We start from the raw sequence: 26,831 nt of genomic DNA, 5'->3' as shown, positions 1-26,831 counted from the left end.
TATTAAAATTTCATTAATATACGGTTTACCGAAACACAGGCGGCGTGTTTGCGAGTTCTTGTGAAATGAAGTATCCAGATGGGTTATCTATGATGAGTGGTACAGTTTATAGCCAGACAACCAACTACTTATCCAAAAATTACCGAATTTGTATATATATATATATTTTTTTTTTTTTACAAAGTTCCGATTTGTGCGCATGCGTAATGTTGCTCTTGTCCCTGTTTCGAGCCGGAGGTTTTATGGGGCACACTAAACAATCGTTAAGGCGGTTATTCTCAACCAGTGTGCCGCAGGAATGAATCAAATTTCACTTAATTGGTAAGAAATAAAATGTATTTATGAAGCGTAATGGATGTTTGTTGAGCTAACAATGAATGAATGAATGAACAAGGAAATGCTGTTCTCTTAGATGTGATAAAGGGGTATCATTTTTTTTTTTTTATAGCGTTTTAGTTTCTTGGTGTGCTGTGAGGTTTTTCCAAATACAAAAATAACGCCTTGGCCCAACAAAGGTTCCAAAATCACTGCGTCAAGGAAACGTGACAATTAATGAGTTTTAGAAACCTATGTCGAAGCAGCGTTTAGTAAGTATCGTGAAAGGCTTAACTCAAAAACGATAAAATTGTTTTATTTTGTTTTTCTTCGTGGCGACAGGTGTCGATAGTGTCTCAGCTATGCTCGCTCCAATGCAAGCACGATGCTCAACCCATCCGCAGGTAACCAACGAAAATCGTCAATCGTGCAGCCGAGAATCGGCTTGTTTGGAGACCAAAAATGGGGACACAAGACCAGTCCCATAAGTGTCGTCTTGGTGAGCTCTGGCAGCCATGGGAACAAGCTGCTCTGGCTTCTGCTTCCCTTTCCAACGAGCTGCCGAGTGTGCGTCTTCGCACGCAGGTAAACATTTGCACAACATCTCAACAAACAACAAAAGAAGTCCTTGGGTGACGGCATAAATCTTTGACACTGTCCACAAGTAGCAAAAAGTTAAGGTGAAATGTGAAGATGAGCAACAAATGCACCTTTGCTTATGTTAAACTTGTAAACGCCCATGTGAAAAGATAAGTGGTTACTGTGATATTTGAAGATGAACATCAAATGTAATGCCAAACAAAACTCAGTGACAGTTGAGACTGACTTCAAATTATGGAAACATGGCCCTATCCAGAAACATCTGCATTTATATTTTAAATCCTTTGAGGGTTTGCATGTTCTCCCTGTGCCTTCGTGAGTTTTCTCCAGGCACTCCGGTTTCCTCCCACATCCCAAAAACATGCAACATTAATTGTACACTCTAAATTGCCCTTAGGTGCGATTGTGAGTGCGGTTGTTTGTCTCAAGGTGCCCTGCGATTGGCTGGCAACCAGTTGAGGGTGTACCCCGCCTCCTCCCCGTTGACAGCTGGGGTAGGCTCCAGCACCCAGACCCAGAAAATGGATGGCTGGATGGAAATCCTTCAGCGATAAATACTTTGGCATTTAGAAATACTTTATGTAACGTGCAATTGGCCATTGTGTTACCATGTTTGTTTGCTTGCTTGTCCTCTTGTTTTGTTTACGCCGCCATTCCCGTTCCAGAGAGCCATCCTCACTCACTGATGAACAGTTGGTAGCGGGGTAAAACTTTGGAACTCTCCCAAAGCACCTTTTCCTTTTCTTCCATCATTCGCAATCTTTGCTTACATTCCTGAGTGGTGTGTCACTGATTGATTTGTTAATTTTTAACTTTGTAACGCGTGACATCGTTCTTGTGCATATGTCCGAGGTGGAAACGCGTGTTGATGAACTGCCCAATGTTACGACTGTACTCTGCTTTGTTGTTTAAAATTCGAGTGGACTCAATACACATGCAGCATCTCCACCTTTCCACAGTGTTCTGATGTTGTCTTGAATCGCCGTGGGGTAAACCTGGCCTTTCCATCTTACAGGGTTCTCCGACAGCATTCTGGCCACCATCCTGGCCACCATGTCGGACATGTGCGGCATGAAGTTTGAGCTGAAGATCGACAATGTTTGCTTTGTGGGACACCCGACTCTGCTGCAACACCCTCCCGTCGTTCAGGTCAGCGAGGAGTTGCCCTCCTGTGCTTCTTGTGTCCATGCAAATGTACAAAAACGGTCTGATTTAGCTATAATAAGATACTGTCTGCTTCAAATTGTATTTTTGGGTCCTGTGAAACCAGTGAAAACTGAATTTTAAGAAAAATCCTTATTTACAACGGGTTTCCTTTAAGAATAAACACTATAATATAAATAATTACATTTAAATGAAATGAAAAACAACATTTTGTATATTTTCCTCCTGTTGACACCATTTTCCAATTTGGGGTCAAGCAAGCAATTTCTTGCTGAATAAGTGGCTACGAACATGGATGCATGAATTCTGAGTTTCTGAAAGTGATGATCATTTGCATATTGCATTCCAGTTGAGCAAATTATTGTTTCTCTTTTTCTCATTTTTTGTTTTTTGATTAAAACAGAAAATTAATGGCACATCAGTTATACTGAAACAGAGTTACAATTTCAAGTTTTTTGAAAATGTTTTTATTGCACAATTACTGTATATAAAAAAAAAACAAAACCAATAAAAAGTAGAAACACTGCATTTATCGTGACCAGGTACAAAAAATGTGTGTGTGGCGTACAGTATATATATATATATATATATATATATATTATATATATATATATATAGAGAGAGAGAGAGAGAGAGAGAGAGAGAGAGAGATAGAGAGAGAGAGAGAGCTCTCTCTCTCTCGCTCTCTCTCTCTCTCTCGCTCTCTCTCTCTCTCTCTCTCGCTCTCTCTCTCTCCTCTCTCTCTCTCTTCTCTCTCTCGCTCTCTCTCTCTCTCTCTTCGAAGAGACTCTTAATGATGTGAATTTTTCACGTTATGGGTGGGACAAAAATGTGCGTTTGTTTGTATATATGTTTGTGTGTGTATATACATATGATTGTGAATTTTTCATGTTATGGCCAGGACAGAAAAATGTGTGAGTGTTTGTATGTGTGTTAGTTTGTGTGTGAATGTATACATATATATAGATATATATATATATGTGTGTGTGTGTGTGCACGCGCACACAGGTTACACTATTTTAAAACGAATGTGAATTTCCAATATTAATAGCATTTGTAATGAGTCTCCTTATGGGTGGGGGAAAATAAGGGAGGGGTGAGGGTGAGCTGTGTTTGGAAGAGATAAAATCCCGGCGCTCGCTATCTGTGGCAGCATGGGGGGGGGGGGATCAGTTTTGCATGTTACTTCGTCTCGGCTGACGAAGCACGCTGCCTGTTCCTTGCCCTTGCTGAGTCACGGTCAGCTGTTCAGGGGGTGGGGGTGGCTGAAAGAGGCTGAGTCATGTTTTGGGTGGCACATGGGATATTTCCACTCCTTCTCTGTGAATAAACATTATTATTTATAGTATCAGTAGATGGGCAAGACGAGATCACCACCGTCAGTGAAAGTGAGACCCCGCCGCCCCTGTCAACACGAGAAAAAAAATCTGGGGTGGGGAAATTCCATTTTGCATGTTTCATCGTCTTGGCTGACAAGGCACACCGCCTGTCGCTTGCCCTTGCTGAGTCACGGTTAGAGGTCCCCTCAGCTGTTTATGGGGTCAGGGGAGCTAAAAGAAAGCCATCTTTTGGGCGAGAACTAGGATGTTTGCACCCCATCGCTGTGAACAAACTTTATTATTATTATCATCATCATTCATAGTATCAGGAGTGTTACTGTACTATAACTTAATAAAGACCACTGGAAAAAAAAGTAGGTGTAGTAACAATTGCATTTGAAGTTTAAGATGGGGTCGATTCTGAATTGGTCACCATCCCATCCCAGGAGAAAAATGTAAAATATGAAGAGAAAAAAAAATCTATAGCAAAAATATTTGAGAAAATAATCCAAGATACTGGACAAAAACGACACAAATATTTTCAAAAAATATTGTAAAATCAGAGGAAAATTATTGTATTGCAAATGAACGTATTTTGGAAAAAAAATCACAATCAAATCCCTAAATATGGAAAACATAACATAATTGGGACACAAAATATACACATGTTGTAAAGTAATAGAAGAAAACAGTTGCAAATATTACAAATGCAAATTTTGAAAGAAGACAAACCAAAAACAATTTGCACATCACTCCCCTCAGTTACGGTGATGAGCCGTGCGTATTACTTGTACTACTAATTGTACTACTGAAATGGGGCAGGAATCTGTTTGTAGGGCAATACCCTCATCTAGTGGTGTTTTGTAGATATCGCCAGAATTAATAAAGCCTTGGGTCAAAACAGAGCTGGGCGAAAGGAATCCTGATACAGGTAACCTTTAAAGATAGATAGATAGATGGATAAATAAAAGATTTTTGTTGTTGGTGAGCTAGTTGGGTGTTAGCTAGCTAGATAAGGGGATAGGCTGACCTTTAGCATATGGCTTTGAGTACACTATATTCCTCTACTCAAAAAATGAGGTTACATATTAGATGAGAGGCTATTCTTAGTGCCAACCAAATCCCTGATGGCTGTGAATACCCAGGACCTGGTTCTTTGGAACATTAGCATGCCAAATGTCAACCTGCTGAGCTCATGGCTGGAGATGGCGGCAACGAGGCCTTGTAAACAAAATTAGTTGTGCTAAAGTTGTGTTTGGAGGCTATTAGTCACTTTTGACAGGTGCTCTCCTCACATTTCTTTTAAAATTAATATTAAGATGTCAATGGAGTGAGGAGAGTGTTTGTTTTTTATGAATAGAAAGAAGCAAAATATTTCGCTTGACATGACGCAATTAAAACTACACTGCTTTGCTTTTTTTTTTTTTTTTTTTGAAAGTTTCCATTTAAATTGCTTCATTTATTTTGGGAGAAAACAAAATGAGTTATCAGACGTTCTTTGTCATTCCGACGACATGAAAGGAGATGGGAGTGAATTCATGTTAATGGCATTTCAATTCAATTCAGATTTGATTGTATAGAATTTAAGTTAAAATCATTTTCAGTCAAAATGTTCCGCATTTCCATTGTGTAAATCCCGTCGAGCACAAGAGTCAAACTCACGCCCCGGGGGCCAGATCCGTTCCTTCACTTGATTTTTATGTGGCCCACGAAGGGAAATCAAGTGTTTCAACTTTCATGATTCTTGTTAAAATTTGGACAAAAATTTCAAATTGTCATACCATAAATGTAAACATTGAGCTATTGCAAGTATTTACCAAACATCTACAATTGTTGAATCACCCATTACCCTTGATTTCTGATTCCAAAACAAGTTCATAAATTTGATATGGAATTTTCAGTCATAACGGTCGTCTGAGGGAAACCGTAACTACAACGTGGCCGACGACAAGAATGAAACAAAATCTGTTCTTATCAAAGTGCTGAATGAAATACTATTGAATACTTCAAAGCTTCAAACAAGTGCTACTTTACTGCACTTGTTTTTAGTCTTTGGCTATTGCTGCCCACTTTGCTGTTCCTTTGTCACGTTATACTCCTTGAATGTGGACATGAGCAGTTTTGCAACAGGGCACGACTGCCAAAAAACGCTAGTTCTGTTTTCCAGTTGCACTCTTACCCATATTTAGTGTAATATATGGTGACTTTGGCATTTTGTAGTGTTGTTGGAAAGTGGTGTAAGTATAGGTTGTCTCCAACACTCTATAATGGACTCAAAAAGTATCTCAGAATGTATGTTTGAAAGATCGTGAACAACTGATGGTCAATATAGTAGCAATTTAACTGAAAAAAACAAAAACATGAATGGAAATCCAATGTTGTCTTTGTATTGTTTTTTTAAAACATGCTCTGATCAAAAGTGGAACGCATGTGTATCTACCTATGTGTGCTTGTCCTCGATAATGACGTAGGCACATCACATTTGTTCCCGCAAGTAAACCCACAAGCTAGCGACGATATCTGAAAAACAGACGGCATTGGACAGATTTTTACGGATAAAGGGCTACCTAACCAGGGGAGCAGCCTACTACCTCGAAGAAAACATCTTTTTGTCGCAACTTTTGCGCTTTGCATAATATTGTAACCAAAAGCTCGCAAATGAGGCAATGAAGTCTTCAAAGCTGTTTTGCCACATAGAGGCTAAGAAGCCTGGAATAAAAGATAAGCCGTTGGAATTTTCTTGAAAGAAAAAAGCACGAGCACGAAGGACAGAGACAATTACTGAGGGCCACCACATTCACAAATGCACCGAGAGCATCATACCTCGCGGCGAACCGGCTTGCTAAGGCCAAGAAACTATTCACGGTTGGAGAAGAACTTATTATGCCTGCGACCAAGGATATTTGCCGTGAAGTTTTAGGAGAGGCCGCTGTTAAAAGGGTTGCAAAGGTGCTTCTTTCCGCATGCACCGTCACAAGGCGGATTGATGATTTAGCGGAGGATGGAGGAGCAATTGCTGGAGAGAATGAAGAGGTCACCGTTGTACGCAATTCAGGCGGATGAGAGTCATCATCGATGCACGTGCGCTCTACTCCCGTGTGTTCGAGCAGCTTTGTGAGGAGATGGACACACAATGCACAAAGGCCTTCTTTTGGACACAGAAGTAAGATGGCTATCCAGAAGGAGATCACAGGCCAGAGTGTTTGAGTTTACGAGAGCCGCCGCAGTGATTTCTCACCAAAAAAAAAAAAAACAACAAACAAAAAACTCGCCACTGGCGGCTGATTTCTGTGACAAGGAATGGGTCATCAAACTCGCTTACCTGTGCGACATATTTAATCTGCTCGATGAACTCTGTTTGTCACGTCAGGGGAAAATGACAACAGATAAAATAGCCGCATTTCAAGCCAAAGTGGAATTGTGAGAGCGCCGAGTGAACGGAGGGATAGTTGACATGTTTCAGACATCACCTTGACGAGCCTTCTCCCAGCTGGTTCGCAATCACCTATTTCTGCTTTTACAAGCGTTTGCGCGCTACTTCCCAATCACGAACCGCAAAGGAGTGGATTCGTGACCGGTTTTTGTGACTAAATCGAGCGAATCGAGCACGTCTGTGCAGCAAGAGGTTAAGCTAGTAGGAATCGTAAATGGCGGCAACCTTAAAGGTATAATTTAGGGGAAATGTATTTTCTTTGTCTATCATACAAATGCAGCTCAAATTTCATTTAAAAAAACATTTTAAAAAATTCTCAACACAACAGAAATAAAATAAATTAGCGTCAAAGTCAGTCTGAAGATTATGTTCGAAATGTCACTTAGAATCGGCAAGTTCCGTAACTCCCCGGAATGTGATGTCACGTGACGACAACAATTAGCCAGAGAGAGAAAAAGCTAGCAAAAATGGTGAGGAAGTGTGTCGCGTACGGCTGTTCTGCGTCAAACGCCGATGGAGTAAGCTTACACGAATGGCCGAAAGATGAACGGATAGGCAGGTTATGGACCAGGTTTATGAAGACAAAGCAGGCCCATTGGACTTCCAAATCAAAGCGGACAGCAATATGTTCCAAGCATTTCACTGAGGACTGCTTTGAAAACCCGGTGCAGCGTTCACTTGCCTTCGGTAGCAAGTAAGTACATGCGTGTTCACTTGTTTAGTATTGACAAGTATCAAGTACCTCGTTTTAACTGACATATATATATGTCAGCTAATATCTATATCCATGTGATGTTTAGGAGGTGACGAAATTTGGACACTATAAAGATAGTGTGCTCTTGACGCTGAGTTCTTCCCGAAATTCGACTACGGCGGTGTGTGCTCTCAAGCGTTAGGTGCATTATTTAAAATACGGGCTAAATGCATGTGAATAATGCGAAGAATGGGTTATAACCTGTGATCTTTAAACGCAGAACGATCCCGAAGGTTTTGATTTTTGTTTTACGCCGACTCAGTCGCTAGTACAACAACAAACGACTCACTGTTGTGTGCAAGCAGCATCAGACGTTTAAAAGTGTTTGAATTAGATGATTTCGTCTACAAGATGTACGTAAATTTCTTGAGGCACTTACCGGTCTGTGCTTTGGGTGCGAAGTTCCACGTCAACTTCGTCAGGTCTCGCCGAATCCCGTCCTTGTGTTGCATGCGTCAACTCCGGTACCAACGTATATGGTTGAATTCCAACCGCAACTGCATGGGATGTTTTTCGAACACGGGAAGAATAAGAAAATTTCTCCTCTTCAGAGGATTCCATAAAAACGTCTTCACGTCTTATCTCCTCGAGGTGCCACTCACAGCGTGTATGATTGTCTGTGTAGGAAGCCATTTTCTTTTCTGGGGTCGTCTCGGCGTGACGTCACACAGCTTCAACAGAGCCTCGGTTTCAAACCAATGTGCACATTGGCGCTAATTTATTTCATTTCTGTTGTGTTGAGAATTTTTTAAATCCTTTTTTTTATAATGAAAAATTAGCTACGTTTGTGTGATATATAAATAAAATATCAGTCCTCTGGATTTGACCTTTAAAAAAAATACGTTTGAGACAGCAACCCTGCTGAGGTTCTGGATTAAAATCATTCCGGAATATGATGGCATCACCACGAGAGCTCTGAAAACCCTGCTACCATTTCCAACGTCCTATCTGTGTGAAGTGGGCTTTTCTGGAATGACAGCAAGCAGGACAAAATTCCGGCGCAGACTGGACACACTACGGCTCTCGCCGTCTCCCATCAAATTTAGATTGAACCATGTGGTCTCATCGAAACAAGCTCAGGTCTCCCAACCGATTCAGCGTATGGTGAATTACATTTTCTCTGCACTTAACATTCGTTTTTAAGCCCCGTCATGTTATTTTATATTTGCTGCAGTTTTTCTCCCACACAATGCCAGTCCGAGAAACAAAGGCCCACACGACACCGGTCCGAGGGGCAGAAGAGATTTGGGACCTGTGAGCTACAGGCAAAAAAAAAAACAAACCAAAAAACAAAGCTGATTTGTTTATTTTCTTTGTACATTTAAAAGGTCATTACATGCTTCAGTCAATCTGGGAGTACTCATCTGAAAATGTAAAACCTGTTCATGGTACTGGAGGACAGCTACATGGTGAAAAGTATTTTTCAGAACCACTATCAATACACTCTCGAAAATGTGTTTATCCTTCAAAATTGCCCTTTTAGAATGCATATGTCCAAATCTTTTTTTATTTGGTTGAGTGGGGGTGTCGTGCTACGCTGGCGTGACTCGTGTGTAGCTAATGTTACGAATGAGCGCGTCGATGGCGCCCACCAGTCAGATTCCGGAAGGCCTTGACCTTGTCCTTATCCTTTTCGGAGAGACTCAACTTGGTGCTTTGACTGACAAAATCAATCCTTCGTATATGGTGTGGTGAGTGGCCACAGGCGTTCCCCCATATGTGATGTGTCCTTGCAGCACCCTCCCTCCCACCTCATCAGCAAAACAAGTGGGTGGGGAAAGGGGTCATATGAGGACCCGGCCCAAGAATAACCTCATATTTTTCACAGATGTTTTTCTTTTAAACGTGCTGCACAGTAAAAAAAAAAAAAAAAAAATAGAATAAACTGTGCAAATGTGGTTGCAAAACAGACTATTTGGGACTACTCCGAGATCTTTCTTCATTATTATACTGTCGTTCCCCCCCCCCCCTAAAAAAATACACACATTTGTGGCATGTGCAGTTTCAATATTTCAACTGTTTCCTTGATTCAACGCACACTTTAATTCCCCAGTCGAATTTGAGCCACAATAGCCTGAAGTTTACGCATCTTTTGGTGCATTTGTACATAATGTTTCATTTTTGTGTATTTTGGGTCACTTTAGGCTATTAGATTTCCGGGTGAATGATTTTGCGCTCATATGTCAAAGTACGATTTAAGGTTCAATACAAAACGCACTATTGTTTGTCGAAATTATTTCAAAATAGTTCAGCAGCACAGGAGACTAGTGGTTAGGGCGTCTGCCTCACAGTTCTGAGTTTCGCCGTTCGACTCAAGACTTTTGGCCCTGTTTGGAGTGGGCAGCTGATGATGACGACACAGTAGATCTTTACTCTGTAAAGCTGCAATTTATGGCTTTCGCGTGCAGCGGAATATTGATCTTTACAAAAAAATATATCCAATTTACTGAATTTAGCATGTTGGTTGAAATTTTGTTACGTGCCGCGGAAGTCAAAACCTGGAGCGTCAATGCAGTGGCCCGAGGACACAAACACTTGGCAGACGCACAGCAATTTCTTATCAGCTCAAATGCACAAGACTTTATCACAAAAAATGCACATCTGATAAGCAATTGTGTTTCTCTTGAGGCGGAAAACATTTTTTTAATGCACCCAGAAAAGCAACAATAATTCATTGCAATACTTTGATTTAATATGAATGAATGTAAACTTTCATTCATTGTGGAAATGTGCATTTTATTCAGATTCCAACCAGCCACTCCCTTGTGACTGCTCGCACAAAGTCACAAAATCCATTATAAGAGCTGTTTCAGTGGAAAATCTTGAAACTGGACATGCCACAAATTGTTTTTTTTTTTTTTTTTTTGAGACAGTAATATTAATATTGAAGAGGGATCTTGAAGTCGTCCCAAATAGTCTGTGATGCCACCACATTTGCAGTTTTCATTTATTTTTAAAATTGTATTTATTATTATTGTACAGCACATATAAAATAAAAAGCTCAACTAATCTGTCAAAAATATGAGGCTATTTTTGGGGCCATGTCCTTATATGACCCTTTTTCCCTCCCACTTATTTTGTTCGTATGGTGGGAGGGTACTGCAAGCCCACATCATGTCTGGTGCACGCCTGTGGCCACTCGCGACACCATATATAAAGGATCAACTTCTCCCTAATAGAAGCATTAAACTCTCACCCAAAGCAGCAAGATGAGTCTCACCGACAAGGACAAGACCACAGTCAGGGCCTTCTGGAATCTGGCTTCTGGAAAGGCAGACTTATTCGGAGGCGAAGCCCTGACCAGGTAAATGCAAGAACGGCAAAGACGAGGCGTGCATCACTTGACTCTTTCTTGAGCGCGGCTTTGTTTTTGTCTTGGCAGGATGATCTTACTGTACCCGGGGACCAGGGCCTACTTCCCCGACTGGAAGGACTTCACCCCCAAATCCGCTCCGGTCAAGAAGCACGTCAAGGAGCTCATAACTGGCATCAATACGGCCATCGCCCAAATTGACAACCTGAGTGAGGCCATGGCGGATCTCGGCAACTTACACGCCAAAGTCTTAAAAGTGGACTTCGTATACATCAAGGTGGGCGCTCTCGCCACATTCCTTTGCGACGTTATCTGCACACGAGTTGCGTCAGCGTAGCACGACACCGCCACGCAGCCAAATTAATGATTGGGTATATGTATTCTCAACAAATGTAGTAAAATGCATTTTCTCCCTGACCCAGAATATGAGTGACTGCCTCCTCCTGGGGTTGGCCGTCGTGTTCCCGAAGGAGTTCACCCCTGAGGTCAACATGAGCATGTTCAAGTTCCTGGAAGCGATGAATGCCGCCATCGGCGAGAAATATACATAAAAAAAAACATCAAGCATGCCCACAGGATTCAAATCATTTCTCTCTCTCTCTCTCTCTCTCTCTCTCTCTGCTGGCTCAGTCTCAATAAATGATCAAAAGCAATGGTGGATGTGTCATGTTTTTGTTTTTGAAATGTGTAATCGTTCACAACTCCCTGGGTTTTCACATCAAATTTACAGTCCATCCGTTAGCCAAATGACCAAAAATGTCCTGGATTTGGAAGATGACAACATTAGCTCTCGTAAATACTGAACAAATAATTTAGCATACACAGTTGTGATCACAGCTTGTTTTACAAATAATACAAAGACAACATTCTATTTCCATCCATCCATTTTCATTGCCGCTTATCCTCAGGAGGGTCTCGGGGAGTGCTGGAGCCTATCCCAGCTGCCAACGAGCAGGGGGTGGGGTACACCCTGAACTGGTTACCAGCCAATTGCAGGGCACATAAGAGACAAACAATCCCACTCACAATCACACCCGGGGGCAATTTAGAGTGTCCTATTAATGTTGCCTGTTTTGGGGATGTGGGAGGAAACCGCAGTGCTCGGAGAAAACATGCGAACTCCACACAGACGGGCCAGAATCGAACCCGGGTTCTCAGAACTGTGAAGCCAACGGTTTACCAGCTGAGACACCGTGCAGCCTCTATTTCCGTCCATGTTAGAAAATGTTGCTCTCGTATTGTGTTTTTTTTTTTATATATATATATATATATATATATATATAATTCGCGCACTGCATCATGGGACATATTGGCCATCAGTCCACAATCTATTAAAGATGCATTCTGAGAGCTTTATTAGGAGGTAACCTCTACTTACAATACTACAAACTACCAAACTCATTATATAGTGCACTAAATAATGGTAAGAGTGCAACTGGAAAACTGACCCAGCCTCTTCTGGCAATCGCGCCCTGTTCGAAAAAACTGCTGATGTCCATATTCAAGGAGACAGAATAGCGTGACGAAGGAACAGTAAAGTGGGCGGCGATAGCCCAAGCTCCAAACAACGTAGCAGTTGTCTGAAGTTTTAGAATTGGCCTATAACTTTTTTTGCGGTTTACCTTTGCAAGTGAATAAGAAGAAGTGAAAAAGGTAGAAAATGAATTTGTAGTGCAAGAATAAGAAAATGATGTGCTGGATAAAAAAAAAAAATGTACAAAATGTGATCATTAAATAAAACAAGAAACAACATTCACTCGTGATGTACATGAACAGATGTAACTGAAGCATTTTGACTGACATGAATTGAGAGGAGCTGGACCCAAGAGCAGGCAGAGGCACATGTAGTATGAGAAACAATTTATCGATGACAGTTAAGGATGTGATCCAGGATGTGTTGGCAGCCGGCGGAGTGGACAGAACAGGCGGCTGGCTTGTTGGCAAGAATGACACGGGACGGGAACACCAGGGAGTACTGAGAATGAGGAGACTCAAAGGAACGTGGAAGAGTGAGGCTAACTTGAGTCCGCCGGGCAGTAGTACCACTCGGAGAGGCTGCGATACTTTGGCGTCGTACCAGGCAACATTAATAGTGATGGTTGATGGAGAACAGGTGCTGGGAGAGAGACGGGAGGGGGAGGGAGAGCACAAGCATACTGTGGGCCAGTACATGAGACTGACAGCAATCCATCCATTATCTGAGCCGCTTATCCTCATAAGAGTCGCGCAAGTGTTGGAGCCTATCCCAGCTGTCGACGGGCAGGAGAGGCGGGGTACACCCTGAACTGGTTGCCAGACAATCGCAGGGCACAGAAGAGACAAACAACCGCACTCACAATCACACTTAGGGGCAATTTAGAGTGACCAATTAATGTTGCAGGATTTTGGGATGTGGGAGGAAACCCACGCAGGCACGGGGAGAACATGCAAACTCCGCAGCGGAGGGGGGGCTGGGATTGAACCCAGGTCCTCAGAACTGTGAGGCTAACGCTTTCCAGCTATTTGTCACTTCAGGGGAAAATGACAACAGATAAAAATAGCTGCATTTGAAGCAAAAATGGAATTGTGGGAGCGGCGAGTGAGCCGACGGATACTTGACGTGTTTCAGACATCACCTTGACCAGCGTTCTCCAGCTGGTTGGCATATTTCTGTCAGGTGTGTGCCCTGGGACACAACTGCATTGTATTGACACTAATTCGGCGAGGCTTGTAAGCCTTGTGTTTGTCATTCTCAGTTGCCGGTTTGTTGTGCATTCTGTATTCTGTGTGATTATACGAGCCTCTCGTTTTGCTTTCGCCTCATTGTTACGACCAGCGTTCCTGTTCCACCACAGCAAATTCAAGTCTTTTTTTTTTTGACTAAAAGTAATCCGACCTCGTTTTCATGTTTTTGGACCTTGCCCGTTGACACGTGTTTTTGTGCCTCTGCCTTTTTTGGACCGCTTATCTGTGGATGACCTCTGCCTGGAATAAAACCACCTTCAACATCATGTCCCTGCCTCGGAGTCCTGCATTTAGGTCCTAACTCGTGTCGTATGCCTATGACAGAACAAACTGGCCATACGTGGACCCGGCGGACTCAGACACCAAAAACGCAAAACCTCAAGCTCAACGGGATAAAGAATTTGCTGTCTTCAATCTCCGTTTCAAGGATTGGTGTGAGCAGAGGAATACAATGATGAATGAGTTGGTCTCATTGGTTGCCGTTCTTGTGGACGTTCGCCATGAGTTGCACCGTAGTGACCCCGGTGCTTGGCGTCCTAGCCGACCTCCTGAAGTACTTAGCCGACTCACTTTGGGTGCCCCTCGACTGACACGAGACAGACCGGGGCGGGGGTTTGGGTGCGTGTCTTTGCAGCACCCTCCCACCTCATCAGCAAAAAAGGTGGGTGGGGAAAGGGGTCATATGAGGACCCGGCCCAAGAATAGCCTCATATTTTTCACAGATTAGTTGAGCTTTTTCTTTGAAATGTGCTCTACAAAAACATAAAATGGATAAACTTTGCAAATGTGGTTGCAAGACAGATTATGTGGGAATATTTCAAGATCTTTCTTCAATATTATACTGTCCTTCCCCCCTAAAAAGTACACATTTGTGGTGTGTGCAATTTCAATATTTCATCTGTTTACTTGATTCCACACACTTGTTCATTTAAAATCCATTTTAATTCACAAGTCAAATTAGACTCACAACAGTTCAAGTTGACCCAACCTTTGGTGCATCTGTACAATGTTTCATTTTTGTACATTTTGGGTCACTTTAGGCGATTTAAATTTACAGGTGAATGATTTTGCTCTCATGTCGAAATATGACTTAAGGTGCAATACAAAACACAAATTATTTCAAAAAAATTGTTCTGAGTTTCGCCATTCCACTCAACACTTTTATCCCTGTTTGGAGTTGGCAACTGATGATGGTGACGACACACTAGCTGTTTACTCTGTAAAGCTGCAATTGATGAATTTTGCACGCCCCGAAACATTGATCTTACTGAATTTAGCATGTGGGTTGACATTTTAAGTGCCACGGGAGTCAAAACCTTTTAGTGCCCATGTTATATCAGCTCAAACGCACAAGACTTTATCAGAAAAAATCCATATCTGATGAGCATTTACGTTTCTCTTGAGGCGGAAAACATTTTTTCATGCAACAATCATTCATTCCAATGCTTTTATTTAATAAGAATGAATGTAAACTTTCATTCATTGTGGAAATGGACATTTCATTAGGATACCAACCAGCCACTCCATTGTGACTGCTCGCAAAAAGTCACGAAATCCAGTATAAGATCTGTTTCAGTGGAAATCTTGAAACTGCACTTGCCCCAAATAGTATTTTTTTTTGAGACAGTAATATTAATATTGAAGAGGGATCTTGAAGTCGTCCCAAATAGTCTGCGTTACCACCACATTTGCAGTTTTCATTTATTTTTACAAATTGTATTTATTATTATTATTATTGTTGTACAGCATATATAAAATACAACCCTCCACTAATCTGTCAAAAAATATGAGGCTATTTTTGGGCCACATGCTCAAATGACCCTGTTCCCCTCCCACTTATTTTTCTGGGATGGTGGGAGGGTACTGCAAGCCCACATCATGTCTGGTGCACGCTTGTGGCCACTCGCGACACCATATATAAAGGATCAACTTCTCCCTAATAGAAGCATTAAACTCTCACCCAAAGCAGCAAGATGAGTCTCACCGACCAGGACAAGACCACAGTCAGGGCCTTCTGGAATCTGGCTTCTGGAAAGGCAGACTTATTCGGAGGCGAAGCCCTGACCAGGTAAATGCAAGAACGGCAAAGACGAGGCGTGCATCACTTGACTCTTTCTTGAGCGCGGCTTTGTTTTTGTCTTGGCAGGATGATCTTACTGTACCCGGGGACCAGGGCCTACTTCCCCGACTGGAAGGACTTCACCCCCAAATCCGCTCCGGTCAAGAAGCACGTCAAGGAGCTCATAACTGGCATCAATACGGCCATCGCCCAAATTGACAACCTGAGTGAGGCCATGGCGGATCTCGGCAACTTACACGCCAAAGTCTTAAAAGTGGACTTCGTATACATGAAGGTGGGCGCTCTCGCCACATTCCTTTGCGACGTTATCTGCACACGAGTTGCGTCAGCGTAGCACGACACCGCCACGCAGCCAAATTAATGATTGGGTATATGTATTCTCAACAAATGTAGTAAAATGCATTTTCTCCCTGACCCAGAATATGAGTGACTGCCTCCTCCTGGGGTTGGCCGTCGTGTTCCCGAAGGAGTTCACCCCTGAGGTCAACATGAGCATGTTCAAGTTCCTGGAAGCGATGAATGCCGCCATCGGCGAGAAATATACATAAAAAAAACATCAAGCATGCCCACAGGATTCAAATCATTTCTCTCGCTCTCTGCTGGGCTCAGTTTCAATAAAGGATCAAAGGGAATGGTGGATGTGTCATGTTTTTTTTTTTAAAATGCGGAAATGTTCACAACTCACTGGGTTTTTACATCAAATTTACAGTACATATCGTTGGCCAAATGACAAAAATGGATTTGGATGATTACATCATGAGCTGGTGGACCATCTATAGCTCGGGTCTCAAACTTGTGGCACGCGAGATGATATTTCGTGTCCCCCACCTCAATATGAAAGTATAATGGGTTTTGTACGGATGGCACTTTTACAGTGTTGTGTGCGGAGCAGACGAGCCGACCAATCACAGTGGGGTAGAATGCTCTCACGGGTGTGACATCGACCAGGCTTGACGCGAGCAGAGAGACCATTTTCAATGAGAGAAATTTACAGCAGCGTTGCCAAGTGCAACTGCAAAGTAGCAGTTGTTTGAAGGTTTAGAATTAGCCTCTGACATTTTGCATTTTAACTTTGCAAGTGAATAAGTAGAAGTGAACACAGATTAGAAGAGGAGGCTGCGATACTCTGGCGTCGTACCCGGCAACATTAATAGTGATAGTTGATGGAGAACAGGTGCTGGAAGGGGGGGGGGGAAGAGCACAGGCATACTGTGGGCCAGTACATGAGACTGACAACAATCCATCCAGCCATTATCTGAGCCGCTTATCCTCACAAGAGTCGCAGGAGTGCTGGAGCTTATCTCGACGAGAGGGGGGGTACACCCTGGACTGGTTGCGAGCCGATCGGAGAGCACATGGAGACAGACAATAATTGCACTCACATTCACACCTGTGCTAATTTGGGACTCCACCTTTTGATGGTTCTTCCGGGGGATGTGGGAGGACACCAGCGTGCCTCGAGAAAACCCACGCAGACACAGGGAGAAGATGCAAACGTCACAGTGGCGGGGCCGGGATTTGAAGTCCGGACCTCAGAACTGGGAGGCCAACGGCGGCCGTGCTGCCGTCGAAAAATTCCCATCTCATCAATTATGGGATGCAACCCGGACTGCCCGGAGAAAACCCACGCAGGCACGGGGAGCAAATGTAAACTCCACACACAGGCGGGTCCGGGATTGGACCAGCCGATCCACCGTGCCGCCCCGGAAAATACAGTAAAAGCGTAATTTTACAAAGTGGCTTTCAAGAAAACCAAGGATGGTTTTTCTTTCAGTCAGGGTGGTGGGAGTGTGCTGTATCTTCTGCAGGTTGCATCATTTGGGTGCCGACCAACATGCGGGCACACATCATATCTGGGGGTGTGTCGGTGGCCCATTGCCAAGCTGCATATAAAGGCTTAATTTTAACTTTATCGGGGCATTGAGCTTTCAGCCAAAGCATCAAGATGAGTCCCTCCGACATGGACAAGGACGCAGTCAAGACATTCTGGTCTCTGGCGTCCAAAATGGCAGACCTCATCGGAAGCGAAGCTCTGACCAGGTAACCCTAAAGCTCGACAGCTAATGTTTTTTTGCCTTGGTAGGATGATCTTCATGTTCCCCCAGACTAAAACCTAGTTCTCCCAGGACTGGAGAGGACTTGAGCCTCGGTTTGGCTGCGGTCAAGAAGCCCGGCAAGGTCATCATGCGCTTGTGCGCTGTTGAACCCAGGTTAGGCAGCGATCACTGATCGTCAAGTCGAGTCTTAATAGGTAACATCATCCCCGGTAAAACTGGAGGAAGGGAAGGTGAAAATAAAACTGCGAGAGAGCAGAAATCAGAATCTAGAGCAAGGAGGACCGAAGCGTCGCTGGAACACAGGAAAAGTGAGAGGTGATTTTGCAAAAGTGAGTGAGCGCTCTCACTTTATTTATTTCTTTATTATTATTTTTTTTTGATGTGCCCACAATAATAATTTTACGCCCCACAATATTATTTTTGCCTCTTCAGTTTTTTCCCCCCGCTTGTTTCTACGTACAGGTGAAGTGAGGTGTCGTGTTGCTGATAATGACATGATGCCGTAGGAGACCCCTGCTCTAAACGCATAAGATGTGGAATGACCGGGAAGACGAATATGCCTTCATGTGGCACGATCCCCATTTAAAATGGGTTTCATTTTAGACTCAACACTTTTCAATAATTACATTTAAATATAATGAAAAACGTTTTGTCAACTTTTTTTTTTTTTTACTGGATGACACCATTTTTAAATTTTAGGTCAAGAAAGCAATTTCATGCAAAATAAGTGGCTAAGAACGCGCGTGCACGAATTCTGAGTTTTTGAAAGTGCTGTTTATTTGCTTGTTGCATTCCAGTGGAGCAAGTTGGGGTTTTTTTCTTTTTTCTTATTTTTTTTCTTTTGATGAAAACAAAATTAATTGCACATCAGCTATACTAAAACAGAGTGACAATTTCAGTTTTCAAAAAAACGTATTTATTGCACAACAATTACTCTATAGAAGTAATAAAAACAAAAGTAGAAACATGCCGTATGTATCATGACTAGGTCAAAAAAATATATATGTGTGTGTGTGTGGTGTGTGTGTGTGTGTGTGTGTGTGTGTGGTGTGTGTGTGAGTGTACATTTGTGTATTTGAAAACAAATGATTGTGAAATTTTCATTTTATGGATGGGACAAAAAGAAGGGAGGGGTGAGGTTGAGCTGTGTTCACAAGCGATAAATCCTGGTGTTCGCTATCTGTGACGGGGGGGGGGGGGGTATCAGTTTTGCATATTTCATCGTCTTGCCTAACAAGGCACACCGCCTCTTCCTTGCCCTTGCTGAGTCACGGTCAGCTGTCCAGGCGGTGGGGGTGGCTGAAAGAGGCTGAGTCATGTTTTGGGCATTTCCACTCCTCCTCCGTGAACAAACTATGATTATTATTCAAAGTGAATGTCAAGTGAATTGAGTTGTTACTGTCATAAAACTTAAATGTACAAGCTATGTTTTTTTGGTAACATTTTTCTTTACATTAAAAATATATATTTGCACGATTGGCTTTACATTGCACTGACTCAAAAGTGTCTAAATAAGTCAATTATGGTATCATGAAACTAATAGAGCAGGAATCTGTAGGGCAATACCCTCACCTAGTGGTGTTTCGTAGATATCGCCAGAATTGATAAAGCCTTTGAACAAAACAGAGCTGGGCGGAAGGATTCTTGATCCAGTATATATAAAACCATCACTTTTAGAAAACCTTGAAAGAATGAAAGATAGATAGATAGATAGATAGATAGATAGATAGATAGATAGATAGATAGATAGATAGATAGATAGATAGATAGATAGATAGATAGATAGATAGATAGATAGATAGATAGATAGATAGATAAAAGATATTTGTTGTTGTTGTTGGGTGGTTAGCTAGCTAGCTAAGGTGGATAGACTGAGCTTTACCATATGGGTTTGAGTATACTATATTCTTGTACTCAAAAACTGAGGCAAAAAAATGATGTTACATATTAGATGAGAGGCTATATTTAGTGCCAGCCAAATCCCTGATGGCTGTGAATAGCCACGACCTGGTTCTTTGGAACATTAGCATGCCATATGTCAACCTGCTGAGCTCATGCCTGGAGATGGCGGCAACGAGGCCTTGTAAACAAAATTAGTTGGGCTAAAGTTGTGGTTAGGGGCTGCCGGCTATTAGTCACTTTTGACAGGTGCTCTCCTCACATTTCTTTTAAAATTAATATTAAGATGTGAATGGAGTGAGGAGAGTGTTTGTTTTTTATGAATAGAAAGAAGAAAAATATTTCATTTGACATGGAGAGAGAGAGAGAGAGAGAGAGAGAGAGAGAGAGAGAGAGAGACTGTGGTACTGCAAGTCCAGTGTGGCAGAGAAATACTGTATGTTAGAATAGTACAGATTATCTATGAGGGCAGCAGAACAGCGGTGAGATGGGCCGTAGGCATGACTGCATCAGGGATCCGCTCTGAGCCCCTTCCTGTTTGTTGTAGTAATGGATAGGCTGACAGATCAGGTTAGACCGGAATGGATTGAGCAGGTTGGATAGGATTATAAATGAGCTCATTAGAGGGACAGCCAAAGTTGGATGTTTTGGAGACAAGGTTAGAGAGAGCAGACGTCGATGGTTTGGACATGTTCAGAGATGAGCGAGTGAGTATATTGGTAGAAGGGTGCCGAGGATGGAGCTGCCAGGCAAACGAGCGAGAGGAAGACCAAAGAAAAGGTGGGTGGATGTTGTGAGGGAGGGCAGTGGGTGTTAGAGAGGAAGATGCACGAGATAGGCTTCGATGGAAAAAGATGACACGCTGTGGCGACCTCTAACGGGACAAGCCGAAAGGGAAAGAAGAAGAGGTGAAGTCCTTTGGGAACAGCATGGCCAACACCAGGACTATGCCGTCAGTCATACCCCAAATCAAGGATAAAATACATATTAGCACAAAGGAGCCGGAAGACGAGAACCTCGAAGAAAACGTCTTTCAACAGACAATACAAAATATTGGTTTGTCGCAACTCTCACACTTTGCATATATGGCCAAAAGCGCGGGTTCGCCATCACCTATTCCTGCTTTGACAAGAGTTTGAGTGCGACTTCCCAATCACGAACTGCAAAGGAGTGAATTTGTGACCTCTTTGTGACTAAACCAAGCGAATCGAACATGTCTGTGCAACAAGAATAGAACTCGTAAATGACGGCAACCTTAAAACGTACATTTGAGACATCATTAAAATCATTCCGGGATATCCCAAAAGTGGTTGGAATACAGACTATTGGGGACTACTTCAAGATCCTTCCTCAAAATTATACTGCCCCCCCCCCAAAAAAAAAAAAAAACATACACACACTTGTAACGTGCTTGTAAATTAAAAATCCATTTCAATGCACAAGTCAAATTTGAGCCACAATAGTCTAAGCTTACACAACGTTTGGTGCATCTGTACAAAATGTTTAATTTTTGTGTGTTTTGGGTCACTTTAGGCGATGACATTTACGGCTTTTACTCTCAAATGTCAAAATGTGATTTCAGGCGCTATACAAAACACACTATTGCTTGTCAAAATTATCCATCCATCCATCCATCTATTTTCTTTGCCGCTTATCCTCACAAGGGTCGCAGGAGTGCTGGAGCCTATACCAGCTGTCAACGGCAGGAGGCGGGGCACATCAAGACAAACAGCCACACTCACAATCACACCTAGGGGCAATTTAGAGTGTCCAATTGATGTTGCATGTTTTGGAGATGTGGGAGGAAACCGCAGTGCTCGGAGAAAACCCACATAGGCACGGGGAGAACATGCAAACTCCACACAGGGAGGCCTGGGATTGAACCCTGGCTCCTCAGAACTATGACGGCAATGCTTTCCGGCTGCACCACTGTTCCACAATGTAAAAATGAATTATTTCAAAAATAGTTCTGCAGCACAGTAGACTAGTGGTTAGAACGTCCGCCTCAAGGTTCTGAGTTTTGCCTTTTGACTCTCAAGACTTTTATCCCTGTTTGTAGTTGGCACTGGATGATGACTACACAGTAGATGTTTACTCTGTAAAGCTGCAATTTATGGCTTTCAGAAAAGTATATACAATTTACTGAATTTAGCATGTGGGTTGAAATTTTGTTACGTGCCGCGGAAGTCAAAACCTGGAGCGTCAATGCAGTGGCCCGAGGACACAAACACTTGACAGACGTTTTCACAAAAAAATGCATATCTGAGAAGCACTTGTGTTTCTCTTGAGGCGGAAAACATTTTTTTCATGCACCAACAAAAGCAACAATAATTCATTGCAATACTTTGATTTAATAAGAATGAATGTAAACTTTCATTCATTGTGGAAATGGGCATTTTATTTGGATTCCAACCAGCCGCTCCAATTAATCTGTCAAAAGATGAGTAAATTTTTTTCCCACGTCCTCATATGACCCTTTCCCCTCCCACGTATGTTGCTGGTATGGTAGGAGGGTTCTGTAAGCACACACCCACTCACCACACCATATAAAAAGCATCAACTTTTCCCAAATAGAAGCATTAAACTCTCACCCAAAGCAACAAGATGAGTCTCACCGACAAGGACAAGACCACAGTCAGGGCCTTCTGGAATCTGGCTTCTGGAAAGGCAGACTTATTCGGAGGCGAAGCCCTGACCAGGTAAATGCAAGAACGGCAAAGACGAGGCGTGCATCACTTGACTCTTTCTTGAGCGCGGCTTTGTTTTTGTCTTGGCAGGATGATCTTACTGTACCCGGGGACCAGGGCCTACTTCCCCGACTGGAAGGACTTCACCCCCAAATCCGCTCCGGTCAAGAAGCACGTCAAGGAGCTCATAACTGGCATCAATACGGCCATCGCCCAAATTGACAACCTGAGTGAGGCCATGGCGGATCTCGGCAACTTACACGCCAAAGTCTTAAAAGTGGACTTCGTATACATCAAGGTGGGCGCTCTCGCCACATTCCTTTGCGACGTTATCTGCACACGAGTTGCGTCAGCGTAGCACGACACCGCCACGCAGCCAAATTAATGATTGGGTATATGTATTCTCAACAAATGTAGTAAAATGCATTTTCTCCCTGACCCAGAATATGAGTGACTGCCTCCTCCTGGGGTTGGCCGTCGTGTTCCCGAAGGAGTTCACCCCTGAGGTCAACATGAGCATGTTCAAGTTCCTGGAAGCGATGAATGCCGCCATCGGCGAGAAATATACATAAAAAAAACATCAAGCATGCCCACAGGATTCAAATCATTTCTCTCTCTCTCGCTCTCTGCTGGGCTCAGTTTCAATAAAGGATCAAAGGGAATGGTGAATGTGTCATGTTTTTTTTTAAATGCGGAATCTTTCACTTGTTTACAACTCACTGGATTTTATCTTAAAATTACAGTACATCCATCAGCCAAATGATTAAAAAAAAGTACTGGATTTCGGTGATTACAACATTAACTGGTGGACCATCTAAAGTAAATCGTGAACAAATAAATAATTTAGGATACACAGTAATGATCACAGCTTGTTTTACAAATAATACAAAGACAACATTCTATTTCCATCCATGTTATAAAATATTGCTGTTGTATTACTGGTACGTTTTTCTGTTGTTGTTGAATTAGTGCACTGCATGATGGGGCATATCAGTATCATGGAACAGTGAGGCTTACTTGTGTCTGCCAGGGAGTTATACAACTCAGAGAGGCTGCAATACTCTGGCGTTGTACCAGGCAACTTTAATAGTGCTGGTCATGGGTGATTTAGAACAGATGCTGAAAGAGAGGACAAGCATACTGTGGGCCAGTACAGGACACTGACAACAATCCACCCATCGATAATCAAAATCCGAATTAGCTTTAATGGCAAAGTGTGTAAAAACACACAAGGAATTTTTCTCCGGCAGTCTATGGCTCCCCTGGTACAACATTCAGAACAAAGAACAAGGAACAACATAGCAACAAGAACAAAGAACAAGAGACATATTTGAGCCGCTAATCCTTACAAAAGTCACGGGAGTGCTGCAGCCTTTTGGCGATCTTCGGGCAGGAGGGCACAGTCCATCCTGAACTGGTTGCTAGCCAATCGCAGGGCACTTGGGGTGACAGACGACAGTCACACACTCACAATCACACCCAAGGCCAATTTGGACTCCCCGATTGGTGGTTGTTTTTGGGGATGCGGAAGGACACCGATGTGCCCGGAGAAAACCCACGCAGGCAAGAGGAGAAACGTGCAAACTTCACTCAGGCGGGGTCAAGATTTGAACTCCGGACCTCAGAACAATGAGGCCAATGGTCTAACCCGGGCGTGTCAAACTGAGTTTGGCTCTGGGGCCGGATCGGGACTTTCTGTTCCCAGGTGGGCCGGATCAGTAAAAGAATGTCAACTCCCAATACTTAGCTTTGTCCTTCAGTACTATGCTTTAACATTCAGCGTACATTTGGAGCCTAGCCTACATATTATCATCACGGATGATCTAAGCACTACACATTTATTCACAAACAATGGGAAAAAAATGATTTTCATGTTTGGCGGTGAATGTGTTCGCAACTGGTTTAATTTTAACAGTTGGGTGAATGCAGTTTTACCCCTGAACCAACTCACCAGACTGAACAAACTCAAACTCAAGAGCTATGAAGAAAATATTTTCGCATTTCATCTAACTTGGACTCCAACCAGTTGCGCCGACGCCATGCGATTTACCGATCCGACCTTCGATCACTGGACTGAGCGTCCCGGCTCTCATCGGTCGTCCGTCGTGCCGCTTGCGACAACGATGGTTCATGCAAAAAGAAAGATTGTTGAATAGTTCCACAACCGTGAATAGTTAGTTATGTTGTGCAAAAGCTTATTCGTCGAGAAAAACAATAATACTGAAAATAAAGACACCCAAACATTGTACTGTGTTTATCTTACTCTGTTTTTCACGTTATATTGTACCGCGCACCAAGGAGCTATGTTGACATGAGGGAAGGAGCTTCAATTTATATCAGCTATTGGCCTGTCAAATCGAAAAATTGTGGCATGTTGTTTGTTGTCATTTGAGGGGAATTAATTTTTCTCTTTTGATGAATGTTAATGTTCGTATGGTCAAACGGCACAACTAGACGCGTGCAAATATCCCATCCAACCACCAACACAAGCTCCTCAAATGTAACTCAATTATGTTTCCATTGTTCTTGTGTTATTTTCATTGTCTCCCAGCAGCAGAGCTGCAGTGTTATAATCACAGTACCATATGCTCCAAAACTAGCGTGCACCGGATTAATCATCGCATCCACTCTGCATAGTTTTTCCCAAAACCGAGCCGCACCCGACTATACGCCGTGGATATATACGTACGTTGCGAAATTAGATATTCGCACAGAAAGAATTTGCAAATGTTTATTTAAAATAACTCCTTCACAAATAGTGACACAGCAAGAAAAAGGCTAAAACGTAACAGAAAAGTCGGAGTTTTTATTCATCGATCTCTTGTTCTTCGAAATCACTGAAGTCGTCGTCTTCAGCATCGGAGTTGAAGAGCCTCAGAAAGTCTCCGCTGACTTCGCAGTGCTGCTTTGAAAGCACGATTCACATGACAATCAGTGGCTGCAAAAACTTGATTGGACCTTTCGGGCATCAGGGCTGAAATTGAGTTTGATATCTTGATGTCTGTTTTTACGTAATCAAAACAAAAACTGTTACGAGATCAACTTCCCACATTATGTAAAGCTTGTACAGTCCCTTTACCCGTTTGCGGTTCCCGTAATAGACCAGTGCAATGACAATAGTGGAAAGGGAGCAGATTAAAGTGACGAATCGTGCGACAGTCTACAAAAATGAATTCACAATACTGTTATTGATTGGATCAGCAGAATGTGAGTGTGCCAACAATGCCACAAGGCAGGAAATAGTAAATTTGCTGATTGAGAATGTAACAAGTTCATTGCCAGAGGGAAAAAAAACAGTTTGAATGCCTGCCAGTTTTGACTTGCATCGATCTGTAGAGCTTTGCTGACAGAAGGAGCTGTTGGAGCTGGTGTCAGGATGTGGAGGATCTGAAAGAATCCTGACCGAGTTCACGTTGCATGCAAGTCCTCAATAGTGGGTGGAGTGGTGCCAATAATCTGTTTAGCTGCTTTGATTGTTCGTTGGAGTCGTAGTTTGTCCTTTTTTGTGGCGGCCCCAAACCAGACTGTGATGGAGGCACACAGTACGGATTAGATAACCGCTGTGCAGAACTGAGTCAGCAGCTTGCGTGACAAACCGTGCTTCCTCAGAAGTCGCGAGAAATACATCCTTTGCTGGGCTTTTTTGAGGATGGAGTTGATGTACGTCTCCCACCTCAGGTCCTTTGAGACTGTAATTCCCAAGAACTTGAAGGTCTCGACAGTTGCCACAAGACAGTTGGACACTGTCAGGGGCAGCTGTGGTGAAGGTTGCCTGTCCACAATCGTCCAGACATTTATACTTTTTAGACATTTAGACTGTCAATGGCTGATTTTTGGGGGACAGACATGCGTGTTGCAGATTTCAGGCAGGAGGGAATGGTTGATTGTTGTGGAGAAGTGTTGAAGATTTTTGTAAAAACACTGGTCAGCTGATCAGCACAGGCTTTCAGTACCTTCCTCGGCACTCCATCTGGGCCAGCAGCATTCCTGTTGTTTACAGTCCTGAGGACACGTCTTACTTCATGTTCCTGAAGTGTCGTGTGTACTGCTGATGGGAGGTGGTGAGACTGAATTTGGTCTGTCGGTCTCAAAACAGGCAAAGAAATGGTTTAGTTCCTCTGTCTGCATTTCCATCACACATTTGGTCATTTTTGTTGTAGTTTGTGATGTGTCGCAATCCCTCCCACATCTTTTTTGAGTTATTTGCCGTGAAGCACGAGGGTCAACAATCCAGAGCAATGGAGAGTGTGGTCAGGAAGTGAAGAAACGGCTCCAAGCAGGTTGGAACGGCTGGCGGAAGGTGTCTGGTGTTCTATGTGACAGAAGAATCTCTGCTAGGATGAAAGGCAAAGTTTATAAATTTAGATTAGAGACGGTGGCGCTGATGTGACAACCGGAAGCAGAACTGGAGGTGGCAGAAATGAAGGTGTTGAGGTTCTCGCTAGGAGTGAGCAGGATGGATAGGATTAGAAATGAGCTCATTAGA

The 26,831-nt window shown here is 42.9% G+C and overlaps 3 protein-coding genes across 5 annotated transcripts; all 3 read left to right on the top strand.

The window, feature by feature from the left end:
• Positions 1 to 201: 201 nt before the first annotated feature.
• On the top strand, positions 202 to 11,507 carry LOC133514771 (hemoglobin subunit alpha-1-like). Of its 3 annotated transcripts, none has more exons than XM_061846717.1 (4): positions 202 to 321; positions 1,931 to 2,064; positions 10,968 to 11,175; positions 11,321 to 11,506. In XM_061846717.1, exons 2-4 carry the CDS (start codon positions 2,012 to 2,014, stop codon positions 11,447 to 11,449), a joined length of 390 nt encoding a protein of 129 aa, XP_061702701.1. In that variant the 5' UTR covers positions 202 to 321; positions 1,931 to 2,011; the 3' UTR covers positions 11,450 to 11,506. The 3 variants fall into 3 exon arrangements, with proteins under 3 accessions (XP_061702701.1, XP_061702702.1, XP_061702700.1); XM_061846718.1 differs by lacking the exon at positions 202 to 321 and adding an exon at positions 670 to 900 and having other exon boundaries at positions 11,321 to 11,507; XM_061846716.1 differs by lacking the exons at positions 202 to 321; positions 1,931 to 2,064 and adding an exon at positions 10,765 to 10,889 and having other exon boundaries at positions 11,321 to 11,491.
• Positions 11,508 to 15,532: 4,025 nt separating this feature from the next.
• LOC133514532 (hemoglobin subunit alpha-1-like) lies at positions 15,533 to 16,321 on the top strand. The gene is made up of 3 exons (XM_061846302.1): positions 15,533 to 15,690; positions 15,769 to 15,976; positions 16,122 to 16,321. Exons 1-3 carry the CDS (start codon positions 15,596 to 15,598, stop codon positions 16,248 to 16,250), a joined length of 432 nt encoding a protein of 143 aa, XP_061702286.1. The 5' UTR covers positions 15,533 to 15,595; the 3' UTR covers positions 16,251 to 16,321.
• Positions 16,322 to 22,226: 5,905 nt separating this feature from the next.
• On the top strand, positions 22,227 to 23,007 carry LOC133514770 (hemoglobin subunit alpha-1-like). Its single transcript, XM_061846715.1, has 3 exons — positions 22,227 to 22,357; positions 22,436 to 22,643; positions 22,789 to 23,007. Exons 1-3 carry the CDS (start codon positions 22,263 to 22,265, stop codon positions 22,915 to 22,917), a joined length of 432 nt encoding a protein of 143 aa, XP_061702699.1. The 5' UTR covers positions 22,227 to 22,262; the 3' UTR covers positions 22,918 to 23,007.
• The last annotated feature ends 3,824 nt before the right edge of the window (positions 23,008 to 26,831 follow it).

This window comes from Syngnathoides biaculeatus, chromosome 16, assembly GCF_019802595.1.
Source record: "Syngnathoides biaculeatus isolate LvHL_M chromosome 16, ASM1980259v1, whole genome shotgun sequence".
Lineage (NCBI taxonomy): Eukaryota > Metazoa > Chordata > Actinopteri > Syngnathiformes > Syngnathidae > Syngnathoides > Syngnathoides biaculeatus.
This window is presented reverse-complemented; position numbering and strand designations above follow the sequence as displayed.